The sequence below is a fragment of the Schistocerca gregaria genome, chromosome 8 (assembly GCF_023897955.1).
Source record: "Schistocerca gregaria isolate iqSchGreg1 chromosome 8, iqSchGreg1.2, whole genome shotgun sequence".
Taxonomy (NCBI): Eukaryota; Metazoa; Arthropoda; class Insecta; order Orthoptera; family Acrididae; genus Schistocerca; species Schistocerca gregaria.
The window spans coordinates 169,320,485-169,341,693 of NC_064927.1; the positions used below are offsets into that span (position 1 = coordinate 169,320,485).

General features: G+C 39.1%; 1 protein-coding gene across 2 annotated transcripts in view; it reads left to right on the top strand.

Annotated features, from left to right (window-relative positions):
- LOC126284872 (fatty acid synthase-like) overlaps positions 1-21,209 on the top strand; it is a 364,243-nt gene that overhangs the window by 337,977 nt on the left and 5,057 nt on the right. For both annotated transcript variants that reach the window (XM_049984111.1, XM_049984110.1), the window contains exon 36: positions 12,716-12,958. In XM_049984111.1, coding sequence (XP_049840068.1) covers positions 12,716-12,958 — 243 coding nt within the window. The remainder of the gene's footprint in view (positions 1-12,715; positions 12,959-21,209) is intronic.

Below are 21,209 nucleotides of genomic sequence, written 5' to 3' on the forward strand. Positions count from 1 at the left end.
ATGGAAATAAATGAAGGTTGACACATGCAGTTTTTTCAGTATTAACTGTGAGGTTTTTTTTCTGAACCACTCTGAAAGTCTTTGCTAGAACTTTCTGTTGTTGACTGTAAGGTTTATCCACTAGATCCAGTAGCAATATGCTGGTTTCATGAGCAAACAGTATAGATTTTTGGGGGCTCAAGTATTAAACAAAGTCATCCACATAAATCAAGAAGAGAAGTGCTCCTGGAATGGAGCCCTGAGGTACATTGTATTTTATTGGTAATTTGATGTAGAGGACAGAGTTGTTTCTTGTCTTTTTCATAGTGTTGAACTCATAATGAAGTAATATCTTCTGCCCAATAAACACAACCTCGAATGTTCTACACCTCTTACTCCTCATCTGTTTAATTTTTCAAGTGCAATTTTGCACTCCAGGCCACTGAATGATTTTGAAAGGTCTAGGAAAATAACTGCAGCTAACTTATGTTGATTGTGGAACTTTAAACCACTCTAAGAATTCAGAAATTGCTGTTTGTGTCGATTTAGACTTTCTAAAGTCATGTTGGTTTACGGTAAGAGGTGAATATTTATTTATGAAACTTATAAGTCTATCATAAAAAAGTTCTAGAATTTTTGAGACAGAACTTGACTGTGACAAATGTTGATAGTTTTATATTTTATCAGAAGAATCTTTTTTGGCAACAGTGAAACTTTTGTTATTTGCAAAAAGGGAGATGAAAGTCTATACACGAAATCTTAAAGTCAGTTACAGTACTCTATGACCATTGCACAAAACACAAAAAGAATAATTAGCACAGAAATCATTTTCAGTTCCTATTTCAGCACACCAGTTAGGATAATACTGAAGATCAATGATGTTTGCGTTGGATCCTATGTTAGTAACTCTGCGATGCATTTAAATACAGTTTCAAGAAGCTGACTCTGTCAACATCATAAAATGGTGGCGTATTTACCTGTTTCGAATTCCGCGAGTCGTATAAGCTAGTTCACCTGAGTAAGCTTCACTTCTTGCCAATAACACATTAACAAGGGAAACTATAAAATAATATTATTTGAAAAAGGGTTGAAGAGTGTTTGTTTTTCTAGATTTGCCTCCTGATTATGATAACGAATGGATCATATAATTTCTCATTATATACCTTCAGTTTAATTTAAGATAGATGATATGAATAATAAATGTGCTACATTTACATATAGTGTGTTATGTAATTCTGTTAACCCTGATCTGAGAATTCCCATACCTCAGTGACTGATAAAAATATTGCTGCTGTGAAAATGCAGGCCATAAAGAAACATAGCAGTGCAGCCAATAATTCATCAAAGATAGAAGCAGTGGGTGTAGTTAAGCAGGCATTAAGTGCAACTTCTGCTTATATCCAAGTAAAAGGGATGGATGTATCATTTAATAAAATTCTGTGCTGCATGCTTGGATTTGGACAAAATTGTGATTAGTTCATTATTACCACAGCTGACTAAATTCAATGGAACATTGTGATGCAGAAGTAAAACTGTGTTTCAAAAGAGACTCCACCATAAACAGAAATGAGGGCAGAGCACTTAGTAACTTTACGATCACACATACACTACATGATCAAAAGTATCTGAACACCCAAAAAAACGTATGTTTTTCATATTAGGTGCATTCTGCTGCCACCTACTGCCAGGTACTTCATATCAGTGACCTCAGTAGTCATTACACATCGTGAGAGAGCAGAACTCATGGACTTTGAACATGGTCAGGTGATTGGGTGTCACTGGTGTCATTCATCTGTAGGCAAGATTTCCACACTCCTAAACATCCCTAGGTCCACTGTTTCCTGTGTGATAGTGAAGTGGAAATCTGAAGGGACACATACAGCTCAAAAGGGTACGGGCTGACCTCATCTGTTGATTGACAAGAGACCGTCGGCAGTTGAAGAAGGTTGTAGTGTGTAATAGGCAGACATCCATCCATACAATCGCACAGGAATTCCAAACTGCATCAGAATCCACTTCAAGTACTACGACAGTTAGGCAGGAGGTGAGAAAACTTGGATTTCATGGTCAAGCGGCTGCTCATAAGCCACACATCATACTGGTAAATGCCAAACAACGCCTTGCGTGGTGTAAGGAGTGTAAACGTTGGATGACTGAACAGTGGAAAAATGTAGTGTGGAGTGACAAATGACTGTACACAATATGGCCACTCGATGACAGGGTGTGGATATAATGAGTGCCTGGTGAACAATGTCTGCCAGCATGTGTAGTGCCAACAGGAAAATTCGGAGGCGCTGGTGTTATGGTGTGGTTGTGTTTTCCATTTTGGGGGGCGCCTTGCACCCATTGCTGTTTTGCATGGCACTATCACAGCACAGGCTTGCATTGATGTTTTAATCACCTTCTTGCTTCCCGCTGTTGAAGAGCTATTTGGGGATGGCGATTGCATCTTCATAATGCACAGCCTGTGGCGGAGTGGTTACATGACAATAAAATCCCTGTAATAGACTGGCCTGCACAGAGTCCACACCTGAATCTTAAAGAAGACCTTTGGGATGTTTTGGACGATACCAGCTGACTTCATGGCAGATGTCACCAAGTGACATCGGTACCACTCCTCAGTGCAGCACTCCATGAAGAATGGGCTGCCATTCCCCAAGAAACCTTCCAGCACCTGATTGAACATATGCCTGCAAGAGTGGAAGCTGTCATCAAGGCTAAGGATGGGGCAACACCATATTGAATTCCAGCATTACCGATGGAGGGCACCACGAACTTATAAGTCATTTTCAGCCAGGTGTCTGGATACTTTTGATCACACAGTTTATGTGCAATAATGACATATAGTAAATTTCGTATTAAAAGGACATACCATGTGATGATAGTTTTATGCCATACTATAAGAAATTTATCATAGCATGCTTTTTACCTACTTCCATAAAAATCTACTTGCTTTAGCCTCCATTGTTAGAATGCATGGGTGCACATGTTGATTCAAACATTAAGTCCTTGTATGGCAGTTTAATTCGAATGCTACAGCACCCTGATCGTTTGTAATAAAAGGCTGTTTGAAAATGGTATGAATTATATGCCAAAATACTTAAAAAATTAATTCAGTACAGACTGTTGACTTTTGCTCATCCATTACAAAGGAATAAGTAAAGTTATTTTGTTGTTGATTGTAGCACAAACCTTATTTTTAAATTGACAATATTATGGAAAGGAAAGTTGCTATTCCCATATAGCAGAGATGATGAGTTGCAGATAGGCACAACAAAAAGACGGTCACAAATAAATAAATAAAGCATTCAGCACACACACACACACACACACACACACACACACACACACACACACACACATGCAAATGCAACTCACACACAGGATTGCATGATGGGTTGCATGATGGGAGTGGTGACTGGGTGGGGGTAAGGAGGAGGCTGGGGCAGGGAAAGGGATAGTATGGTGGGGGTGGCAGGCAGTGGTGTACCACAGCTTAGACACAGAGGAGGGGTGAGGTGGTGATTTAGAAGGGAAGTGGGGGAGGGGAGTAGTAGAGAAGGAGAGAAGTAAACAGATGAGTATGATGGTGGAATGACGGCTGTGTAATTCTGGAATGGGAACAGCAAAGGGGCTGGATGGGTGAGGACAGTGACGTACGAAGGTTGAGGCCAGGAGGGTTATGGGAACATAGGATGTATTTCAGGGAAAGTTCCCAACTACACAATTCAGAAAAGCTGGTGTTGGCTGGAGGGATTATAGGCTGTGAAGCAGTCATTTAAATGAAACATGTTACGTTTGGCAGCTTGTTGCTTGGTTTATGGAATTCCCCCTAATGGCCTTACCATGAAATTACCCAGCTCTGGCTGCCACCCCTCCTTACACAATGACCTCTGTTTGTTCAGATTCCACCAATCCTTCGCCCTCACCAACATAGTCCTGCAATACCATATCAACCAAGCCCAAACCTCCTTACAGTATCTTCTCCACATCTGCAAAATTCTAATGCTATGCAGTCCCAATTTCCTGGAACCCATAACAACACTGAAACTCTTGCCCTGCAAGAACTTGAGCAATATGCATAACACCACCTCAGAAAGATCTCCATCATGCTCACCTCCTATTCTCACCTTGGAGTACCACTATTCACCACCTCTACAACAAACTCAAAATCTCCCCCACATCCCCTCATAGCTGACAAACCTTGTGTCGCAGACCTACCACACTTACACCACACCATGACTCACCCCCATTGCCCCCAAATCATCCTCTCTTAACTTTTCAGAATTTTTTAACCCCAAACCTTGCCTCACCATCATTCTCCAAATAACTCAACATGCAAACTAACTTTACATCCACAGAATGAACTGCAGCACACCATCTAAAAATTGATCCCGACCTTATAATCCTACTTGTAGATAAAAGCTCCACCACTGTTGTTTTGAACCGCAAGGATTACCTGGCAGAAGGACTCCGCCAGCTGTCAGATAAACGGTTCAAATGGCTCTAAGCACTATGGGACTTAACTTCTAAGGTCATTAGTCCCCTAGAACTTAGAACTACTTAAACCTAACTAACCTATGGACATCACACACATCCATGCCCGAGTCAGTATTCAAATCTGCGATTGCAGCGTTCGCGCGGTTCCAGACTATAGTGCCTAGAATTACTCAACCACCCTGGCCAGCCAGCTGTTAGATACTTCCACCTACAAACCTTGCCACAGTGATCCCATTCCAGAAATCCAGCAGGATCTCCAGCTACTACACAAGTCCTTAGGCCTCTCCTAGGAATCCATCTCTACTCACCTCTACCACTCCCCACACTCCTATCTTCTACGCACTTCACAAAGTCCATAAACATAACCACCAAGGATGTCCCATTATGGTTGGGTACTGTGCCACCACAGAGAAAATCTGTGCTCTCATAGACCAACAACTTCAACCTATTTCTTGGAACCTGCCCTCCTGTATAAAAGATACCAGCTATTTCCTGTCCCTATACCACACAGTGCCCTGCTTGTCATGATTGATACCACCTCCCTTTACACTAACATCCCTAATGCCAAACCAACAGCCTCCTTCCTAGTCACCATTACTAATTATATCCTAACCCACAATTACTTCTCCTTTGAAGGCATTACATACGAACAAATCCAGAATACAACTATGGATACCCATGTGGCACCATCCTATAACAACCTATTCATGGACAACCTAGAGGAATCCTTTCTAAAAGCCCAGAATCCTAAACCCCTTACCTGGTTCAGATTTAACAATGACATCTTTGCGATCTGGATTGACATTCCTCCCGAACCTAAACAACTTCTCCCCCATTTGTTTCACCTTGTCCTACTCAACCCAACAAGCCACCATCTTAGCTCTTGAGCTCCACCTCAGAGATGGCTACGTCAGTACCACTGTCCATACCAAACCAACTAACCACCAGCAATACCTCTACTTCGACAGTTGCCACCCATTCTGTACCAAGAACTCCCTTCCATACAGCCTAGCCACCTGTGGTCATCACATCACCAGAGACATGTAGTCCCTCTCAAAACATACCGAGGGTCTCACTGGAGCCTTCAGACCGTAATTATCCTCCCAACTTTGTACAAAAACAAATCTATCATGCCTTATCTTTCCAGCCTCCTTCCACTTCCCAAAGTCACACCGTCTGGCCAGAAAGGTGCATTTCCCTCACATCTCAGTACCACCCGGGACTGGAGCAACTGAATTAAATTGCCTGCCAGGGTTTTAACTGCCATTCGTTGTGCCCTGAAATGAGAAATTTCCTGCCCACTATCCTTCCCATCCCTGCTGTCAATTAAACCTACACAACATACTCGTCCATCCTTACACAACCCCTGCTCACAACTCCTTACCTCATGGCTCATACCCCGGTGATAGATTTATATGCAAGACCTGTCCCACACTTCCTTATACCACTACCTACTCCAGTCTGGTCACTAATAGACCATCTGTCCAATCAAAGGGATGACTACTTGTGAAACCAATCATGTGGTCTACAAGCTAAGCTGCAACCACTGTGCTGCATTCTATGTGGGCATGCAACCAACAAGCTGTCTGTCCATATGAATGGCCACCGACAAACTGGTATAGGCATGCATATTCAAATATGCCAAGAAACAAGTGGACTGCCCTGTTGCTGAACACACTGCCAAACTTGACATCCTTCATATAAATAGTTGCTTCACAGCCTGTGCCATATGGATCCTTCCCACCAACACCAGCTTTCCTGAATTGCACAAGTGAGGAACTCTCCCTTAAATACAACCTACATTCTCGTAATCCTCCTGGCCTCAACCTTCATTAGTCACTGTCCTTGCCCATCCAGCCCCTTCCCTGTTCCGATAACAGCACTACACAGCTGTAATGCACCATCACACTTTGTTTTTTTTTTTTTTTTTTTACTTCTCTCATTTTACACTACCCCCCCCCCCCCTCCCTCCCCCAACCTCTCCCCTACCCTGAATCTAACGTGCAGCACTTCACTGCCCACCACTCCCACCATATCATCCCTCCCCCTCCCTGTCCCAACCAGCTCCTTACCCCTACCCCATCGCCACTCCCATCATGCTCTGGTGCTACTGCTCACAGTGTGGTTTCAGTTGCCTGAGACTGTGGTTGTGTATGTGAGTTGCATTTGCATGTGTGTTATTACATCTATTGTTGATGAAGGCCTTAATGGCCAAAGACTTTATTTATGTATTTCTGACAGTCTTTTTGTTATACCTATCTGCGATCCAACACCTCCCCCATATGGTGAGTAGCAACTTTCCTTATCATAATATTATTACATTCCATCTTGGATTTTGCATTGTTTGATTTTATTTTTGAGTTAATCAGGCTTTTGTGGAAATTCACATGCCTTAATTCAGTAGATCATGATAAGTTGATAACAATTTGAATCTGCCATGATCTGTTTTGATCATACCACATAGCTGAATTTCTTTTTCACTGCAAATTTTTCGACACATATCTGTTGATTCTGTGAAGCTCAAGAAATCAATTCCTCTTAATAATTATGTTAGGATCTTTCGCATAAGTACATTTTCATATACCCTAAAATAAATAATTATGTTGTATTATATAAATGTTTTACAAAAATAAAATATCAGAGCATCTCATACAGGATGCAGTCATCACTCGCAACCAACCCATGCACACATAATATTTCCTTAAAGTTCCCAGATTATCATCTTAATCTGAATGCAAAGTCCTCCCACAGGAATGAGTTTGAGAAGGTGTTATATTACTACTGGTCTTTGTTCCTCATGAAGGAAGAAAACCTGTTCCATTGTACATTCCCTAAAAGCTTCATACTTTGACTTCACACTGTACTCTAAAGTGATGAAACTGCTAGGATAATAGTTTGTAACAGTGTTACCAACTGCTCTGCTCTGTTGGCATATGACAAGCTGCCTGCACTTGTCCATTTGTATGAGTCAGGGAGAGTGTCAATGCCAGCTGTGGGTGAAGCATGGAAACTTCTCTTGTGGTTTCACTGAATTTACATAATCATAGCAAATCATTTCCGTAATAAAGGGAAATTGGCTGTTCTATTAAAAACAGCAGTGAAGTGATTGATATCTGTTAAAGATGTAAAATTGATTTAGTATATGGTTGTGTTATACAATCATCTGCAGAAAAAGGGCAATGATACAACAAAAAGTAAAAGATACACTGATGCACCAAGGAAACTGGTATAGGCATGTGTATTCAAATACAGAGATATGAAAACAGGCGGAATATAGCACTGTGGTCTGCAGTGACTATATAAGACAATAACTGTCTGGCACAGCTGTTACATAAGTTATTGCTGTTACAATGGCAGGTTTTCAAGATTAAAGTGAGTTTGAACGTGGTGCTACAGTCAGTGCAGTGATGGGACACAGCATCTCTGAGGTAGCAATGAAGGGATTTTCCCAGACAACCATTCCAAAAGTGTACCGTGAATATCAGGAATCTAGTAAAACATCAAATCTCTGATGTTGTTATGACCAGAAAAAGATCCTGCTAGAACGGGACCAACTACGACTGAAGAGAAATATTAAACGGGACAGAAGTGAAACCCTTCCACAAATTGCTGCAGATTTCAATGCTGGACCATCAACAAGTGTCAGGGAGTGAACCATTCAAAACATCTTCAATATGGGCTTTCGTAGCCGAAGGCCTACTCATGTACCGTTGCTAACTGCACAACACAAAGCTTTATGCCTAGCCTGGGCCTGCCAACATTGACATTGGACTGTTGATGAGTGGAAACATGTTACCTGGTCAGACAAGTCCCATTTCAAATTGTTTCAAGCAGATAAATGTGTGTAGGTATGGAGACAACCTCATTATCCATGGACCCTACATATATGAGCAGGGTCTCTCCAAACTGGTGGACACTCTGTAGTGGTGTGGGGCATGTGCAATTGGAGTGATATCGAACCCCTGATACGTTAAGATATGACTCTGACAGGTGACATGTACGTGAGCATCCTGTCTGATTACCTGCATTCATTCATGTCCATTGTGCATTCTGACAGACTTGGGAAATTCCAGCAGGACAGTGCGACACCCCACATGTCCAGAACTGCTACAGAGTCGCTCCAGGAACATTCTTCTGACTTTAAACACTTCTGCTGACCACCAAATTCCCCAGACATGAACATTATTGAGAATATGTGGGATGCCTTGCAACATGCTGTTCAGAAGAGATCTGCATCCCCTCATACTCTTAATGGATTTACAGACAGCCTGTTGCAGTACTTCTGTGTGCTTGCAGAGACCCTACACAATATTACGCTGGTGTACCAATTTCTTTGGCTCTTCAGTATATATTGGAAATGTTCCAAAATGTGTCGAAACAAAAAGATGAAATATGAACAAAGTAATACAGGAAACTGAACATGTTATGGTAGAACTGACATTGTAAAGAAAGAAAATTGAAAATGACAAATTAAACCACCATGAGAAAATAAATATCACATCAAATGATGGAAAGATTTTCATGTATAAATTTTTAGTCTACTGTGTATTTCTCTGATGCTGAGACCTTTGTGAAAATATGAAAAATGATTACTTGTTTTATTGATCACATGAGCAATAGAAACTTAACAATTTGTAAAGAAGGAACTCTGAAGAGAGTGAAGTCATTTTTAACAAGTATAACAGTTAAGACTATGTTGACATTGGCAATGGTCTTCATATACAATGACATTTTTGGAAGTATATAAAATTATATAAGATTATTGATTTGTTTGTTTTGAATAAAGACAAAAAATTGACTTTGTATACAAGACTTACACATAGGTGTATTTTTACATCATGTGAAAATGATCACTTGTGTTACTTTTGGTCAATTTCTTTCTTTTTGTAGCTATATTTTGTTCTTAGTTGCATTCATTTTATATGAACTTCATAATTATCTTCGTATGACTAGATGATTCTAAATTTGCCTGCGAAGTGCAAGTTATATTAATTTATGAGCACCGCTCGATGATAGTTGTTATTTCAGAGACTGGGGCAAAATGGTAGCATTAATATTAATTTCCACAATTGGAAACTTTCTGTAGCTATGGGATGTCTGATTTTTGCAAGCTCAAAAGGAAACTTCATTAGACATCTGTTAACAGTTGCGACATGTATGTGGATCTGACATGAAGAGAGACAATACAGTCGGATAATGGTCAGGCACTTCACTGTAGGTCAAGCAAATATCCACAACCAAGACTGTAGTGGAAGTTCTATCCTGGCAACGCCAGAACTGATGCAAAGTAAGGGCAAGCACTTTTGTAGAACTGGAGATTCAGAATTTTGGAATGTTCTGGTCAACTCCCCAAAAGTCTTATTCACTGCTATATGAAATCTTCATCTGATGGCCTGGTTTTCATAATGTATATACAAGATGCATATCAAGGCAGCTGGAAAATCAACACAAAACCAGATATCTGGCCGCACCATTACTATTGCTCCAGTTGTATGAAGAGAAAGGTGACAAGTTTCTGACAAGTGAAACTATACCCAAAGGTCTGGCTGTTTTTACCATATTCAAACAACTTCAACCCTTCAAAGTTTACAAATGTAGCGCATCAACACTATTGATAATTTCCACTTTCTAGTTTAATGGCGATGTAATATTTTGTTCTTGTATTAAGATAAGGTAAAGCAATTTACTGACAACATTGTTTTTTAAAAGAAGGAAAAACTGGTCACAAGTACATTCTCTAGTTTTTCAGAAACCGATTTGATTATGTTGCATGAAATATGAGGCATGTCCAGAAAGTAAACACCATTTTGGAAAAAAAACATAAAAACATTTTTTTCAAATGAAAATGTGTTTTTGTGAGAAAGAGAATTTCTTAAACTATTTTTCTACATAGTTTCCACCATTGCTCAGCCATCTGTAATCGCAGGAAATGAATTTTTCTATGCCCTCTTCATAGAGAGATGCCACCAGGGAAGACAGCCAAGGCTGAACACTGTCTTTTATGTTGTCATTGCTTTCTTAAAAATCACATTTCAGGTTTAAGAACACATGTTAGAAGGTGTGAGATTGGGGCTCTGTGACAGGTGACTGAACTGCTCCCAACCAAATTGTTGAATAAGGTTTTAAATGACACCAGCAACACAGTGCCTTGACTAGGTATTCCATGACTTTTGTTTTGAATTGCTCTGAACTCACACCTTCTTACAACCACTTATTCTTGAACTTGATGCGTGATTTTGGAGGATGGGCTTTGACAGCTATGACAACACAAAAAAATGACGCTCAGCAGTGGCTGTTTTCAGAAGTGCATTTTCCTATGAAGAGGGCTTTGAAAATTTGGTTTCCCTCTATGACAGATGCCTGAACATTGGTGGCAACTATGTAGAAAAATTGCTTAAGAAATCCTCTTTCTTATCAAAATAAATTTTTGTTTGAAAAAAAGTTTTATGAGGTTTTTTCCAAAACAGTAGTTATTGTCCAGACATGCCTTGTAATTTAATAATGAAGTCTTAGATACAATTTCTGTGAAAGATGTGTGTGACAGATTTCACATCATGGTGATTTGCAATGTGCTACATTACATTCATTACAGCAGTACACTGTGCCTTTGCATTGCACATTTCCATTTAATTTTTCATCTCTCTGACAGCACAATACACATTGTTTTAGTGTCTGCATGTCCCTTATTTCTTGTCTTCGATCTTTTTGAGGGAATGGTTCCCAGTTGATAGCCTGCAGACTCCTGATGTATGGGTTCATAGTTTGAGATCTTAGATTTTTCCAAGGTGTCCACAGATCATTGTCATATAGTGTGTTGTTGCTAGGCATTTTCCTGATATCAGTATCAATTATGTAATCAGTTGTCATCCAACCTTCCTCAGAGTCCGTACAGTGTAAAATTCTCCCCTCTGCATTTGGTCTTCCAAACTCTTTAGTCATGACATACTGAGGAGTAATTCCATTGTTTATGTCTGTAGTGTTTGGAGGATGCTCTCCTTTTTTAATTCTTGCACAAAATTTACTTCTGAATTATGAATTGAATGCTCATTCAATTTAAATCCAGATAAATATACCAAGTATAAAGTTATCAGCGTTCTTCACCTACAACCTCCCACATTTGTTTTTGATTATAATCCACATCATCCTCTGTCAGTCCTGACACCATCTTCTGAAAAATCAACATTGGTTTCTTCAATCTTGAAAATTTACTTGTGAGGAGCTGTATCATTAGTTAAACTTCACCTCACAGAGTTGATGTAACTGAGTTGGTGCAGCCCACTTAAAAATGTGGAAATGAGAGAAGGGAAACATCCAGGAAGCACATCTGTAAAAACATGGGTTGTGGGCTGTTTGGCAGGCTATCAGAGTCTGCATTTTATGGGCTTTGCCTCCAAAGTGTTAATAATGGTGACAACTATGTTGAGAAGCAGCTAGAGAATACTTATAAAGACTGAAATAAATATGTATTACTTATTATGAGTCATTATTTCTCCCCAGTGAGTGTTGGGTAGGAGCTGCTGCTATTTGCTTAAAAATGCCTTTGGGAGTGGAAACACTATAGTAATAATAACTTGTATATAGGTGCAGTCAGTCCTCCACACAATTGGAGAAGTACTATACCAGTCCTGACCCTGCATTGGCTGGGTAAATGGCACCAGGACATTGGGATGAATGGATATTCGTTATCAGAATTTACTTTGTTGATAGTAGTGGTATAACCATACAAACTATTATAGGAGCTGCTAGAAGATTGTTTGGGTTACATTCTTTACCTGGAGTGCATCCTCCGTAATACTTAATGCTGCAAGGAACAATTTAGAAGCACACTGAAGACTTGTAGAATTGTATTTCTTGATGCCACTTGCCAGTAGTTGGGACCCTGTGATCATTAGAACACCAATGAAGTCTCTTGCTTACTTTCACCTGATTTAGAGAAAATGAATGTTTTGATTATACACTCCCTGTTGCAGTGTTTCCATAGATATTGTGTACTGTATAAAGCTATTAAATTCAGAATCCCTGCTAAATTTATGGCTGTTGTCATGATGCACAAAATAAACAGGGACTGATAACTTGCCCAGTATTTATATTAGTATCAGGAAACAAACTCTACATATGAACCATCTTGTGCAAAGTGTTTATTGTTGTTTATTGTCTTATTTAGCCTCTGCAAATTACATAAGTATTTGTGATGTCAAAAATATGGACACAAAAATATATTTGATTGATATTGCAGTTACAGACTCAGGCTGCTGGCTTGGAAAAATCGGAACAGGTGGAGATTGCTATGAAACTGTTTCCAGATAGTGAAATTCAGAACAGTCGTCAAGCACGTGCATTTTGCTCAACAATTGCCAGTCGTTTGTCAGAAGTTGTCAATGGAAGTGATCCATACAAAACTATTCAGTCTCCAGTAACCCTAATTAAGTCAACAGGAGGTGCCATCTCTGATATTGGTGAAGCATATGGCCTGGAAAAGGTGAGTTATCTTATTACATTCTACCATTTCTTTAGCTTATATTTCCTTCTCATTCAGTGATCTCTGTATTTGTAAACAATTTTGGGGCAGACTGCCTGTGTCTTTCAAGATATTATTTTTAGATATGAGACATTTTACATCCAATGCCTTATTGAAAATTTAGTTTTGATCAATTATTATACAGCGTATACATGGTCTTAAATGAAGGTTTTAAAAAATGTTTCTTCTCCCATGAATCAGCAAGCTGAAAGATATTGGCAAAATCTGTCCATTAGTCGGGTGCCAACTTAAATGCAGAAATTTTTTTTTTTAGCATTTAATAGAGAGGCTAACAACACAACAACAACGACAACAATAATAACAATAGTTTTTATTCATGTTTTATACAGTTACTCGTCACTTTGAAAGAGGCATATAATACAGAGGTGTAGATAATATAATGAGAAAGCAAATTTACAAAAAAAAAAAAAATCTTCTGTTCTGATTCTACCATCTATGTTATAACTCCTAGATTCATAAGCAGCAGCAGAAACAGTCTTTATTTGAAAGGCATTGTGAAATGCATTATGCAAACCAGTATTCTTGACTAAGTGGCAGGCCTGTATTAATGCCAATAATTTAATAGAAAGTTAGTTAATGCCCAGTAGTTATATATGTGAACTACAATTTTTGGCTTCAGTTTATTATTTAGAAAGAGAAGAAAATTTAGATTTCAGCATTTATTGTAACCCTCATTTTATGGGCAACACACATTTATTAAACATTCTGTAACAAGAGATTAACTGAGAGCAATACAGCCACCATATTGTCTTACATCAGCCCACTAAGGAAATTCATGCGATCGGCCGGCTATATTGGCAGCTTGCCAGGATTTGGATGATGTTACACATATCAATACATCCATATCTTCCATTAGTACTTTTGGTGGAGTTACTAAATAGCTGGTGAAACCAGATCACTGTACATGGGTGTGCCCCTTAGCTTGCAGGAAGAGAGAACCAGGTGGCAGTCGTCCGAAATTTCGTACAGAAGAGTGCAGAACATTTGGAAAAAGTTTATATCGATAATGCAAGGGATTAGAATCAATGTGTAACTGTGTATTAATTGTTTGCTTGAAGTTTCCATACAACCAAAGAGACACCCAAGGCTTCCTAACTACCACTGACAGTGAGCCCGACATCTGTAGGAAACAGGGTTGGGTTGGGTTGTTTTGAGGGAGGAGACCAGACAGTGAGGTCATCAGTCTCATCAGCTTAGAGAAAGATGAGGAAGGAAGTCGGCCGTGTCCTTTCAGAGGAACCATCCCGGCATTTGCCTGGAGCGATTTAGGGAAATCACGGAAAAATCAGGATGGCCGGACAAGGGATTGAACCGTCATCCTCCCGAAGGCAAGTCCAGTGTGCTAACCATTGTGCCACCTCACTTGGTAGGAAACAAAGGACAAAACATGTTGTTCTAGTCTGTTCCATTGAACCAGATATTCCACTCAAGTATGGAGCATATTGAATAATAATTGTATGAATGTCTCTGCATGTGTAGGAATTAATCTAATCTTATCCTTACAGTCCGTATGGGAGCAGAGGTGGGATTGCAAAATATTCCTAGAGTTATTATTTAAAGCCTGTTCTTGAACTTTGTTAGTAAACTTTCTCAGGATAGTTTACATCTATCTTCTAGAGTCTTCCAGTTCAGTTTCTCCAGCATCTCTGTGACACTTTCCCATGGATCAGTCAAACCTGTGGCCATTCATGCTGCCCTTCTTTGTATACATTCAATATCCCCTGTTAGTCCTATCTGGTACAGGTTCCAAACACTTGAGCAATATTCTACAACAGGCCGCACAAGTGATTTGTAAGCAATCACCTTTATAGAATGATTGCTCTTCCTCAGTATTCTACCAATAAACTGAAATCTACCACCTGCTTCACCCATGACTTAGCCTATGTGATCATTCCATTTCATATCGCTACAAAGTGTTACACCCAGGTATTTGTATGAGTTGGCCAATTCCAACAGTGAAGCATTATCAGTCATAGAATACTATTTTTTTTCACTTTATGAAGAGCAAAATTTTAATTTTCTGAACATTTAAAGCAATATTTGAATCGCTTTAAAATCTTATCAAGATCTGACTGAATATGCAGTTTCTGCCACATAGTACTTCATTATAGGTAAGTGCATCACCTGCAAAAAGTCTGAGGTTACTGTTATTAGTGTATGCATGGTTATTAATGTAGAACATAAATAGCAAGAGTCCCAACAACTTCCCTGTGGCACACCTTATACAATTAACGATGATTCTCCATCCAAGATAGCGTACAATGTCTTCCCTACCAAAAAGTCCTCAAAACACTCACAAATTTCTCTTGATACCCCATATGATCATACTTTTGACAATGAACATAAGTGTGGTACTGAGTCAACTGCTTTATGGAAATCAAGAAATATTGCATCTACCTGACTGCCTTGGTCAAGAGTTTTCAGTATGTCATGTAAGAAAAGTGCAAGTTGGGTTTTACATGATCAATGTTTTCAGAATTCATACTCATTGGCATTGAGGTCATTCTGTTCAAGATACCTCATTATGTTTGAGCTCAGATTATGTTCTAAGATTCTACAATAAATCAATGTCAAGGATATTGGACACTAGTTTTGTGGTTCACTTCTACCAGCCCTCTTTCAGACAGATGTGACCTGTGTTTTTTCCAAAACCTGGCATGTTTTTTTTTTGTTTAAGGGATCTATAATAGAGTCCAGTTAGAAGAGGTACTAATTCAGCCACAAAACCAGTACAGAATCTGACAGACATTCTATTGGGCCCTGGAGCTTTGTTCAATTTGGACAATTTCAGCTGTTTCTCATTCACTAGGGACTGGACACTAACTTCGGTGCCACTAACAGACTTTACGTATAACCAGAATTTCTTTGGGTTTTGTGAAAGATAATTTGACAATATTCTGCTGTGGTAGTTACTGAAGACATCACCCATTGCTCTCTTGACAGCCAGATGTGTTTCATTCAGTGTCTCTCTATAGGCCTATGCTTCATTTTACAACTATTATGTAGTTATCTCTGTTTTTTTATAAGTTTCTTTACAGTGACTGATGCCAGAGAGGTTGTCAAACATTATGAATTTTTCTACTGGCTACATATCTATCCAGTGCATGGTCAACTATTTCTTTTACTTGAGCCACAGTTCCTCTACATGCTCCTCCCTTGTGCTGAAAGTTCCAAGTTCCTCATTGACAATGGCACTACTGATTTTTTTACCTATTTTACTGAACATGCATAGCTTTCAGCTTGTTTTAGTTGTCCTTTGTACATTGGTAATCATTGTTGACACAACTATGTCATGGTCACTGATACCTGTTGCAATGTAGACATCCCCAAAGAGGTCAGGTCTATTTGTTGCCATTAGATCCAATATGTTTCCATCATGAGTGGGGTTCCTAACTATCTGTTCCAGGTACTTTTTAGAGAAGGCATTTAGTAATGTCTCAACCATGTCTTATCACACCTACCTTTACAAAAACCTGTAATTTTCCTTATTGATAGTTGTATAATTAAAGTCACCACTGATGATAACAGTATGGTTGGGGAACATACATACACACAAACTGAGTGTTTCTCTGAAGTTTTCAGTGAAATCAGAAGTTGAATCTGCTCAATAATGGAAGGGTCCAATTACCATTTTATACTCACCCCTGATGCGGAGCCTTGCCCAAATAGTCTCACATGCAGCCTCAATTTCTAATTCAGTGGATTTGAGTTTCTTGTCTCTTGTGACAAATACACCACTTCCATTTCCCATTAGTCAATCCTTTCAATATAAACTTAAATGTTTCCCAAAAATCTCACTACAACAGTTTCAAGTTTCAACCAGCTTTTTGTACTTAGAATTTGTACAGTTCTCAATCATATGGCCCACATCCAGGAAGTCGCAACCTATATTGTCACAGAACCATCAAAGCCTCTGGTTCAGTCCTTCAAATCATCTCAGAACCAAAGGGCCACTATCAGTTCTGGGAAGAATGGTGCAAATTGTGAACTTCATTGAAACTCCATGCACAAGGCTGGTCTTCTCAACCTTCTCTGCCACTCGCTGGAATGCCCCAAATATGACCAAAGGGCCCAGACAACAAACATCTTTCCACAATCCATGGTTGATTGCACCCTGTTCTCTCAGTGGCTACTGGAGTAGCCTCATTCATGTTGAATGAGGCCCCCAGCATAAACACTGAGTATTCCTGGTGTTGTCCTTTCCTATTCCTTGCTGGCATTTCCGTAAGGGATACCGTCATTAACCATATATTTGAACTGCTGACAATTAATATACCCCCCCCCCCCCCCCTACACTTTTGCTTTTGCTAGACACCAGTCAAAATTGGTTTCCCCAAAACAGATGAAGTGAGTCCCGATGTTTCAGTTTCAGTGAAAGGGACCACCTCAAACTTGTTGGTTAGGGGGCTCAGCATTACACCCTGAATCCTTCCTGGTCTATGTCCAGCCTGTACAGGATGCCTAGATCTACCACTGCTATGCCACTTGCAGTCAAGTTGGTGAGTAACAACAGGTTCTGTGCTTTCTGCAGAGGAGACAAGATCCACAGGATAGGGCAGTACTTAAGGTATCTCTGGTACAGGTATCACAGGCACAAAACTCTGGGAACTGCTCCAACACACTAATTACCAACAGCTGCCAATCATTTGTCATTGGTCAGAGCAGTTTCCAACTACTTATGAACATCAACAAACTCATCCCATGTTTGAGAAAAGCATTCACAGTGAGGCTCACCCTCAACAACCAAAAGAATCAGGCAAGATTTGTAATGTTGAAAACTTGCGGTTGGCTTCACCAAAGTTAAATTAGGGTGCAAATTGCATGCAAAGTGTATCAATGGCTTCACAGTGTACCGATGAGCCCATGAAAATCCAAAGGCAGAAGCACATTGAGACAAAAAATGTTCTCGACCAACAGACCCACTGCAACCAAAAATTATGATGTACAAGATACATCATTATAAGTGACTTGTCAACTGCACATGACCTAATAATTCCACTTCATGACCTGTTGCACTTGACTGAGTAAGACACCATCCACACTAAAATATGCAGACTGGCTAATGGTTGAATCTGAGGCACTGGTATCAAACAGAAGAGTCGCTGGAATGCCTTCACACCTTCACAGCATGTAACAATATTTTGTTGTTGGCAGCAGTTGATCATCTCCTGAAATGTTTGAATTGGCTGGAGCTGATGCCCAGTGCCACCATGCTGCAGTACAACATCTGCATAAACACTTATAATACCCATCCTCTTAATGTGGACATTACCATCTGAGATGCATGGAAAAAAAGTATGGATAACTTGGAAACAAAGCATATCACCATGAACAATGTCCGCATTTGTGGAGATGGAGGCTGTTCAGCTGCCACTGAATGAATCTTGTTTACCACTTTTGAATTTATTACAGAAACCCATTGTACACCTCTGGGCCATATGTGAAATGGCAAAGTCTGCTGAAAATTTTGTTGCACAGCTCGCAATACTTCAGATTCATGAACAATCTGTGGCTAAGCAAATAACTACATCATGTATGAAACTTTCCACATATTGTTGACCACATACACACATCTTCTACTCAACTACTGTAAATCTGAAATCAAAGATGCATAACTTACAGTATCTGACCTGAGGTGTTCAAGAATTATGGCCTTTCTGCTACCAATACATTTTTATGGAAAAATGGTCGCATAATAAAGAGGATATTTTGGACAATGGTACCACAGAGAGAATTGATGTGGAGCTAATGAGAGAATGGATGTGGAGCTAATGTTTGAACCAAGTAATATAACAGTGGATTCATAGAAAGGAAAAAGGCCTGCTGATGATCCATCTATTTGATGTTAATTGCCTGAAAATGTGTTGTATTTTTGATATACTTCCCAGTCTTCCTGATCCCCATAAATTACTAAAATGCTGGTACAGCTTGCAATGCCTGTGACTGCTGCAGTGTAGAACCAGTAAAGTGCTTTTATTCCTGGTACTAATTTAGGTATTTTTGCCAAAGCTCAAAAGAAAAGCATCCAAAATCAGCATAGTGTGACAACAGATTAAATTTTCCATTAGTTTCCAAAACAAAACGATAGTATTTCCTTATTGAAACTGATGTAAGTACAATTGTGAATTGTGCCCAAGTATCACTACATCATTGCACCATTATAATATTACACACAGTTCCAAATAAATCTTACAGGTGTGTGAAGTGTCCTCATATTGGGTTGTTATGGAATTTCATATGATCAGTCTGTCATATCGGCAGCTTCCCTGTCAGAGGTATGCTTTCCAGATGTGTGCAATGTTACGCATATCAGTATGTCTGTTTCTTTCATTTTCATGTTCACAGGGGTTACTAAATTTTTGTTTGATTATTATTTTATCTCATAGGATTACATTGTATGTACATTTAATACAGCGAACATCGGCAATATAAAACATTCAGTATCTCACATTTGTTAAAGAGCAACATAACTGTATTTAAGTTTTCTTAGATGAAGAATTATATAGAACATTATTTAGAGATTGAAATTATTAGGCAGAATAGTAGATGAATATATATTGTAATGAAAAGTCAAGCTATATATTTTGCACTTAGCACAATTCAGTCATTGCTAACAAGAAAGAAGGATGTATATGTGGTAAAGACCTGGAGACACTGGAGAGATTCAGACAGATTATATAATGCTAAGATAGAGATTTAGATACCAGATCTTAAACTGGAAAACATTTCCAGAGATAGACATAGGCTCTAACCATAATTTATAGATTGTGAATTTTAGACTAAAGCTAAATAAATTGCTGAAAGGTAGGAGGTTAAGGTAATGAGATGTGAGGAAGGTAAGGTAATGAGAAGTTGATAAACTGAAAGAAACGGAGGTTGTTGAAAGTTTCAAAGGGAGGTTTTGACAAAATTGACTCAAAAGAGAAAGGAATAGAATAGAAGATAAATGGGTAGCTTTGAAAGCCGAAGACAAGGCTTAGTACAAAACTCATATTAAATGTGACTGAACAGAAAATATAAAAAGGCAATAAATGTAACAGGCAAAATGGGATACATGTATCTAAAACCTGGGACTGACAAGAAGTTCAAAATGGAAGAACAGGAAAGACTAAAGGAGAAATGCAAAGTTGTAGAAGTAAGGATGTTTATGGACAACGTAGATGACTGATGGTAGAAAAATGGAAAGAATCGTTGGAGAAAAGAGAAACAATTGTATGGATTTTGAGAGCACAGTGAAGGAGAAAGAAGAAAATGCTGAAAAATGAAATGAATATATAGAAACATGAGAGAAAAATTTGACAGAGCACGAAAAGAGATAAGTCGAAACAAGGCACCAGGTGTAGACCACATTAGAATTATTAATTAGAATTATTAATATCCATGGAAGAATGAACCATGACAAAACTGTTCCATCTGAGCATTGGCTACATGAGGCAGTTGAAATACTCTCAGATTTCTAGAAGAACTTAATAATCCTGACCGAGCAATGTGGTACATTGCTTAACACACTGGACTCACATTAGGGAGGACGACAGTTCAAACATGTGTCCAGCCATCCTGATTTAGGTTTTCCATGATTTCCCTAAATTGCTTCAGGCAAATGCTGAGATGGTTCCTTTGAAAGAGCACAGAAACTTTCTTGCCCATCCTTCCCCAATCTGATGGGACCGATGTTTCCACTATTTAGTCCTCTCCCCTTGATCAGCCATCCTATAATCCTGATACAAAAGATGGCAGGTCCATATATTATCAAACCACCAATTTAACAAGTCATGGTTGCAAATTACAAACATAAAATATTTTGCAGAGTAGTGGATACACTGGCAGACACCAGCCAGGGAGAGACCAGATTGGATTCCAGAAGAATGTAAAAGCTTGCAAGCCAATACTGACCCTTCCAGTTGTCTTAGAAAATACATTGAAGAAAGATTGTTAGCATATTTACTGGTTTACATTCTTTGTAATCACCCCAAGTTATCAAGGATAAAATACAGGCAGTAAAAAGCTGTTTACAGCTCATACAAAAACCAGACTGCAGCTTAAGACAGCTTTTGTTTGTTGGGCTACACAGCTTCGATAAGTCGTTGTAACACATGAAGCTGGTGAATAACTTATTTTCAACTGTATGACCAGTTTCAGTCACATGTCAAAATATAATGTAATATACCTTTGACAGCTGTTTTATGATATA